Raw genomic sequence first — 7536 nt, 5'->3', positions numbered from 1 at the left:
GAATGATAGAATGATAGAATGATAGAATGATAGAATGATAGAATGATAGAATGATAGAATGATAGAATGATAGAATGATAGAATGATAGAATGATTGCAGACAACGGCACCTGCGAGGGTGAATCAACCAGGCACTCGGTGCACCTCAACAGAAGGACAAACACACGCAGCTTGCCAGGCGGTGGTATACAAGCTAGATTTGTGATGGTGGTGTTGGCGATCATGGTATTTTGTATCTGCCTCACTGCACAACACCTCCAGCATCTCATCTCATCTCACTCCCCCTCCTCCACATTCACCTCCCACCCCGCCTGCTCCACCCCCACGGGCGCCTCTCGTGCTGATTGTAGCAATCGGTTGGAGGGGCACCAACCTTTGCCGACGGTGCCGTTGACGGCGAAATCCTCCCCAGGAGGCAGCTACGCTTCCTGCTAGGCTTACCACGAGGGCAGTCGATGCAACCCATGCATTCACTCCCAAACACAAGCTTCCAGGCTTTTGGAATTCCTGGATGGGCCTAGCCGTCATGTGCCCGTTTCTTCCTCGGCAGTCTCATCGGTTCCTTACAGGTCCCGCTGCCCGCTAACTTGACTGCTTGCAAGACGACTCACCAGCCTGCCACGTTTTACCTCCTCATCTTGCTCTCCAATTCTCCTGTTCATTCGCATGTTTGTCTACACTGCAAGTTCGCGAGGCTCCTTCGGTCGAAGAGCATGCCATAGAATCGTGTCTTTTTCTTGACGGGTGCCTCCGGGCTTGACATGCAGGTCATCGCGGTTATCTGCAGCTCCAGATCCGAGTCTACAAGGTTCTAATCGGGCTTGTTTGTGGCGGTGAGACAGCACGATGGCTCACGCCTCTTTTCCCGTCTTGTCTGCGCCCCTGTCGGTAAAACTATCAACCAAGAGCTGCTTCAGCTTTAGAGACTCAGGTACCGCAGGAATCCATTCGCATTGAAGGCCGCTCTGGGAGCCTGAGATCCAGGCTGACAATTCGACTCAGTTCCAGCGTTAGGCGCCATCTATGGTTGTGTGCGGCAGCGCCGTCACGCGAAGCGACATGTGCACTCACTCAGTTGCGGGCTGGTTCCGCTCACCTCAATCAATCAACATCAACATAAAAGCCTGATAAAACTACCACCGCGAGCCGTCGCAGTATGGTCGAGATTCAAGTCCGACCTGCCGGCTGAGCCAGTTCTTTATTCGCAACTAACCATTGGCGTGCCAAAGGAGACTCACCCGGGAGAACGTCGCGTCGCTGTCGCGCCACAGAACATCCCTTTACTGTTGAAGAAAGGTTTCGCGCGGGTCCTGGTTGAGCGAGGTGCTGGCATCGAAGCTGAATATGCCGACGAGGTCTACGAGCATGTCGGTGCCACCGTGGTTGATCGCGAGACCGTGTGGTCGGAGAGCAATATCCTGCTCAAGGTTCGCCCTCCGAACTTGGAATCCGAAGTACCCAATATTCGAGAGGGGACTGCCTTGATTTCGTTTCTGCAGCCCATGCAGAACAGACCTCTTGTCGAGGCTCTCGCTTCCCAGCGCGTGACTGCTTTCGCCATGGACATGATTCCGAGGATTTCGCGTGCTCAGGCCTTTGATGCGTTAAGTTCCATGGCAAACATAGCGGGTTACAAGGCTGTGCTTGAAGCATCTAATCATTACGGTCGCTTCTTGACAGGTCAGGTCACTGCTGCGGGAAAGATTCCTCCTTCCAAAGTCTTGGTCATTGGAGCTGGCGTTGCCGGGTTGAGTGCCATCACCACCGCTCGCCGATTGGGCGCGATCGTCCGCGGGTTTGACACTCGGTCTGCCGCTCGAGAACAAGTACAGTCCTTAGGAGCTGACTTCTTGGAAGTCAGTGTCAAGGAGGAAGGCTCAGCTGCGGGTGGCTACAGTAAGGAAATGTCCAAGGAGTTCATCGAGGCGGAGATGAAACTGTTCATGGAACAATGCAAAGAAGTCGACATTGTCGTCACTACTGCCGCGATTCCAGGAAGACCGTCTCCTAAACTGATCACCGAGAAAATGGTCAGTGCGATGAAACCCGGCTCGGTCATTGTCGACCTTGCATCAGAGGGTGGCGGGAACTGCGAGGTTACCCAGCCTGGCAAACTAATTGTGCATAACCATGTTACCATCATTGGATACACGGACTTCCCATCTCGACTACCTACACAGTCAACGAGTTTGTATTCCAACAACATCACAAAGTTCCTGCTGGCAATTTCCCCCAAGGACAACCACTTCGGCATCGACTTGGAAGACGAAGTCGTGCGAGGCTCCATCGTTACACACGACGGGAAAATCATTCCTCCTGCTCCACGACCAGCTCCACCCCCGGCTCCCGTGCAGCAGCATCACGAACATGAATCTAAGCCCGTTGAGTTGACGCCTTGGCAAAGTCAAGCTCGCAATGCAGCAGCCGTGACCGGAGGAATGAGTGCAGCTCTTGCATTGGGAAAATTGACATCCCCCCTGTTCATGGGTAGCGCGTTTACTGCTGGCCTGGCAGGCCTGATCGGCTATCGCTCCGTCTGGGGTGTGATTCCTGCGCTTCATTCTCCTTTGATGAGCGTAACCAACGCCATTTCCGGCATCGTGGGTGTAGGTGGCTTCTTCATCATGGGCGGAGGATATTTGCCGGAAACGGTCCCACAAGCACTCGGTGCCCTGTCTGTTCTGCTTGCGTTTGTCAACGTATCGGGCGGGTTTGTCATTACGAAGCGCATGTTGGATATGTTCAAACGACCAACAGATCCTCCAGAATATCCGTGGCTGTACGCGATTCCTGGCGTGCTGTTCGCTGGTGGGTTTATCGCAGCGGCAAGTACAGGTATGGCTGGGCTCGTGCAGGCCGGATATCTGGTGAGCAGTCTGCTGTGTATCGGTAAGGGCCTAAGCTCTTGTGTCCAAAATACGTGCCCGGTATCTGATGCTTGCTATTCTAGGATCTATCCAAGGGCTTGCATCGCAAGCAACAGCCCGAACTGGGAACCTGCTCGGAATCTTGGGTGTCCTAGCCGGTATCATCGCCTCTCTCGGCGCAGTAGGATTCTCTCCAGAAGTCCTGACACAGTTCGGTGCGATTGCAACTATTGGTGGTATTGTTGGTACGTTCGTCTATTAATCTGGCTGCCAATGAACATGAAAGAGGTACTCACGACGACAAACAGGTGCCCTCATCGGCCGACGTATTACACCCACCGAGCTCCCTCAGACTGTCGCTGCCTTGCATTCAGTTGTTGGTCTCGCCGCCGTGCTCACCAGCATAGGTAGTGTACTGGCTGATGTCTCGGATATCTCAACCTTACACATGGTGACGGCATACTTGGGCGTTCTCATTGGTATGTCCCTGACTGCGATTATCGACCTTCCCAGATCATCATTTTGGCTCGAATTCACGCTAATGGTCTTCAGGTGGCGTAACATTCACTGGATCTCTTGTTGCATTCCTGAAACTCGCGGGACGAATGTCATCTCGGCCCACCATCCTCCCTGGCCGTCATATCATTAATTCTAGTCTATTGGCAGCCAACGCCGGCACAATGGGTGCGTTCTTGACTATGGCGCCTGGCGCGCCTGCTGTGGCTGCAGTGTGCCTATCTGCAAACACTGCGCTCAGTTTTGCCAAGGGATTCACCACGACGGCTGCTATAGGAGGAGCGGATATGCGTATGTTACCGCTTATCCCTCGTTCTGACTGGCCTCATACTGACTGCTCGTGCTAGCTGTGGTCATTACCGTGTTGAATGCATACTCAGGTTTCGCCCTCGTTGCTGAGGGCTTCATGCTTGACAACCCTTTACTACTAACCGTAGGCTCGTTGATCGGCGTTAGCGGTTCCATCCTGTCGTACATTATGGTAAAGAAGCAACTGACCCAGCAAATTCTTGTCTTCATGCTGATAGGGAATCATTTGCTAACACTTCCTTTTCGGTCCAAATTAGTGCGTCGCGATGAATCGTTCTCTAACCAACGTCCTCTTCGGCGGTATTGCACCAATCGCCCAAACTTCGCACGAAATCAAAGGTCAGATCACGAAGACCACCGTGGAGGAGACGGTCGAGGCGCTCGCCAACGCCGAATCCGTCATCATTGTGGTCGGCTATGGCATGGCCGTGGCGAAAGCCCAGTACGCCATTGCTGAAATTGTCTCTCTCTTGCGCTCCAAGGGCGTGAATGTCCGCTTCGCAATCCACCCCGTCGCAGGACGAATGCCGGGACAATGTAACGTGCTGTTGGCTGAGGCCAGCGTGCCGTATGATATTGTCTTGGAGATGGACGAGATCAATGACGATTTCCCGGAGACGGACCTCACGTTGGTGATTGGCGCAAACGACACGGTGAACCCGATTGCATTGGAGCCTGGCAGCCCAATAGCGGGAATGCCCGTGTTGCATGCCTGGAAGAGTAAAGGGGTGGTGGTTATGAAGCGAGGCATGAGCAGTGGATACGGTGAGTACAAATGCACTCCTTCCCCCCTTGGCCCCTCCCGATCTCATATCTCGTGACTCTTCCCCACCATGACAACCTACCTCTACGAGGAATCCAGTCGCTGATAGTCTCAACAGCGGACGTCCCGAACCCCATGTTCTACATGCCTGGCACGAGGATGCTGTTTGGAGACGCGAAGCAGACCTGTGATGCTCTCAAGGCCGCGTTGGAGACCAGGTACAAGGCGCAATTCCACGTCTAGAACGCCACGGCCCCGTCAACAATACGCCGCCTTGCATCTATGTGGAGTGAAGAGTAGCAAGTGGGGGCCCTTTGCTTTCACCGGGGCTCATATCAGATTGCCAGAGAAATCAAATCAAATCAAATCAAAAAAAGTACGAGGGTTATTACAAGTTCATGGGAAAAGAAAAAGAACGGGAGGCAGAAGATCAGCCATAGGGAGAGGCGAGGATTGGTCATATGCGATGCAATGGGTGACAGCCAACGACCACGTACTCGTTCGCCGTCCTGGGCGAAGTGATGATGTGGCTGGCGGAATAATCAATACGGTACTCATCTGGACGTTACGACGGGACATTCGAACACCGCCTGGGCAACAGCGGGATCGTGCAGCGCGTCCAAACTCTGAGCATTCGCTTGACCAACTCCAGCTGGGCATCGTGGAAGAACGGCAAGTAAATTGAGTTGAGCTGAGTGGATGTTCGTCGTGGGACGGATTGGAAGCAAGGGAGATTACTAGCATCGAAACTTTTTTTTTTTGGTGGGGAGATCTAGACTAGTCTATATTGCAAATGGGTAGATCTGGTACAGGACAATGAATGCATTGAACAAAACGACATCGCCACAACGGGAGAGGGAGATAATAGAAGAAGGAGAAAGAGAAGATCCCCGGAAAAGAAACCCACTCGAGATGTGACGGACTGTCGACAAAGTTCCCTGAAGCCACAAACACAGACACAGACACCCAGGCTCACTTTGGGCGGACATCAATGGTCAACCCATCCAAACGCCGCCCCATCTCCGGCTGGACGAAAGCCTTGCCTTCCTTGACCAGCGTGTCCGAGAGCACCAACCTGATCGACCCTCCGTCGACGAATCCGATCTTCTGCGCGACCCTGTGACTGACGACGTTCGTGTCGAACGCGGCCGCCCAGATATCCCGCACACACATCTCTTCCGTCCACCAGCGCAGCGCGGCCTTCCCGGCCTCGGTCGCGTAGCCTCGGTTCATGTGCCCTTCGACGACGGCGTAGCCCAAGTCCGGGTACGGGAGCGGGTGGCGGTGGAACAGGGAGATGACGCCGACCAGAGTATCCGTCCCGCGGAGGTAGATCAGATGCCAGGGGTGCGTGGGGAAGGGTGCCGCGGGATCAACATCCTTGGGACGGGGATGAAACTTTGCGCACCGAGTGTCGACGTCGTCGCGGGCGTGCAGGCCCGGGTTGCCCACCGTTCGCCTGATGAAGTCGCTGTCGTATATGCCCAAGACGGCGTCGTAGTCGGAGGGGCGCGCTGGGTCGAAGACCCGGAGCTGAAGTCTTTCCGTGTAGATTATCGGGAAAGTTGGCTCCGAGGAAGACATTTTCCTTTCGACGTAAACGAGACCCGACGATTCAGGCACAGACTCTGCCACTCTCCTGTTGGTGTGTCGTGGGAGGAGGAGGAAAGAATTGCCATTACTGATAAATATCGTGTGCAAGATCGATTTTCAACCGCCGTGCTGGTATCAGAATAACACAAAACCCACCGTGAGCACTATGCAGCGAAAAAGGATCTCCGGTTACATTCGGCTTCCGCATCCTGATACCTGTCCCGAAATGATACTGGCCGTTTCCCCTAACAAGCATCTCGAAGTGTGGACTGGGATCCTTTAGTGGCAACCGATTCGAGCATAAGGAGCACTCCCAATGGGTTGGTTTGGGAAGCTGACAACGGCTTTGGAGGGAACATCATCCCAGCCGAGCCTATAAGGAATGCCTAGCCCTTGTAGACGGAGCATCGCTACTCGGAGCGCGAAATCGTTGGAGGGGAACCGGCTTGTGTTGCGGTTGCATCGACTTGGACAACGAGGTCGAAGGAGGAAAAAGGTGCGTGTTGGTTTTGTTATCGCAGCTGCACGTGATGATAAGAACTGCGCTCGGTCACGTGCATGAAATGCCAAGAGATCCCGCGCCCTCGCCTGCGCCTTTTATCTTTGCCGGGCCATTTCGCTGACACACCAAGGTTCGTGCTTATCGCGCGCCGATGTCGTCGTCCTCCTCAGACCGATCCATGCCATCAGCCCAGAATGGAGCGGCGAAAACTGTTGGGCGGCTGATACGATGGTGTAACCGAAGAGCCACGGAAGCTCACGGCGCTATTCGGGTGTTCCACCCAGATCCAGGCGTAAGCAGCATCTACCATCGGCCACAGCCTGCCACATCTCCCTCCCTCACCGGATAGTGGCAGCCCAGATCCTGTGGGTGTCATGAGAGGTAGATGTCGACAGTCAGAGTCCTCCTCCCATTCTTGTCCTCCCTGGCCTCTTCGGCCGGCTGGATCGATACCTCCCGCCCATGATCATACTTGTTCAAGGTGCCGGCCACATATCTCCTGGCCCAGCGGTGCATCTGGCAAAGGAACCAGTCGTCCTGGTTGTCATTGCCCCAACCGACGAACAAATCCACCCTCAGATGTTTGACCCACCTCCAGTCACTTTTGTCCAGTGACTTGAAGAAATTGTCGAGGCAGAGATTGTTGCATAGCACAAAGAGGCGCGCTCGTTCCGCTCGCTTGGCCATCGGCTGGACTTCGTCGAAGATCTGACGGCTGACTCGAAGGATGCGGTTGTCACAGTGCTGGTATGTCGAGGTGTTGTGGCAGCAGGCGCCCAGGCGGTGGGCTTGACATTGTTCGTCTCTCATGGCACACTCGCAAGGGTATATTGTCGTCGGTTGAACAAGGTAGGACCATATTTGCAGACGAATCTCGGGTGGAAGGATGAAAAGTGACGTCTCCGCCATTGTGAGAGGACCTTGGAGCCACGCAGAGATGTCAAGCAGCTTAGGCTGGCTTCCTCAAAACTGTGGAAGGCAGGACT

General features: G+C 54.2%; 3 protein-coding genes across 3 annotated transcripts; 1 reads left to right on the top strand and 2 right to left on the bottom strand.

Moving 5' to 3' along the window:
* Positions 1 to 506: 506 nt before the first annotated feature.
* Positions 507 to 5286, top strand: PV07_11152 (NAD(P)(+) transhydrogenase (AB-specific), alpha subunit). Its single transcript, XM_016398558.1, has 8 exons — positions 507 to 931; positions 1003 to 2889; positions 2951 to 3112; positions 3176 to 3346; positions 3420 to 3674; positions 3731 to 3864; positions 3950 to 4457; positions 4574 to 5286. Exons 1-8 carry the CDS (start codon positions 847 to 849, stop codon positions 4696 to 4698), a joined length of 3327 nt encoding a protein of 1108 aa, XP_016243120.1. The 5' UTR covers positions 507 to 846; the 3' UTR covers positions 4699 to 5286.
* PV07_11151 (uncharacterized protein) lies at positions 5200 to 6606 on the bottom strand. Its single transcript, XM_016398557.1, has one exon. The coding sequence runs from the start codon at positions 6037 to 6039 to the stop codon at positions 5428 to 5430; it is 612 nt and encodes a 203-aa protein (XP_016243119.1). The 5' UTR covers positions 6040 to 6606; the 3' UTR covers positions 5200 to 5427.
* On the bottom strand, positions 6590 to 7479 carry PV07_11150 (uncharacterized protein). Its single transcript, XM_016398556.1, has one exon. It carries the CDS (start codon positions 7457 to 7459, stop codon positions 6923 to 6925), a length of 537 nt encoding a protein of 178 aa, XP_016243118.1. The 5' UTR covers positions 7460 to 7479; the 3' UTR covers positions 6590 to 6922.
* Positions 7480 to 7536: the final 57 nt, after the last annotated feature.

This window comes from Cladophialophora immunda (assembly GCF_000835495.1).
Source record: "Cladophialophora immunda strain CBS 83496 unplaced genomic scaffold supercont1.7, whole genome shotgun sequence".
Classification (NCBI taxonomy): domain Eukaryota; kingdom Fungi; phylum Ascomycota; class Eurotiomycetes; order Chaetothyriales; family Herpotrichiellaceae; genus Cladophialophora; species Cladophialophora immunda.
The sequence above is the reverse complement of the archived record's forward strand: the minus strand, read 5'-3'. Positions and strand labels throughout refer to the sequence as shown.

Excerpts from the sequence above, each read along its gene's own strand:
- PV07_11150 (XM_016398556.1), bottom strand. The coding sequence starts at position 7,459 with ATGGCGGAGACGTCACTTTTCATCCTTCCACCCGAGATTCGTCTGCAA.
- PV07_11151 (XM_016398557.1), bottom strand. The coding sequence starts at position 6,039 with ATGTCTTCCTCGGAGCCAACTTTCCCGATAATCTACACGGAAAGACTT.
- PV07_11152 (XM_016398558.1), top strand. The coding sequence starts at position 847 with ATGGCTCACGCCTCTTTTCCCGTCTTGTCTGCGCCCCTGTCGGTAAAA. Across the intron at positions 3,347-3,419 it reads ATACTTGGGCGTTCTCATTG|GTGGCGTAACATTCACTGGA; the intron begins GTATGTCCCTGA and ends AATGGTCTTCAG. Across the intron at positions 3,865-3,949 it reads CCATCCTGTCGTACATTATG|TGCGTCGCGATGAATCGTTC; the intron begins GTAAAGAAGCAA and ends GGTCCAAATTAG.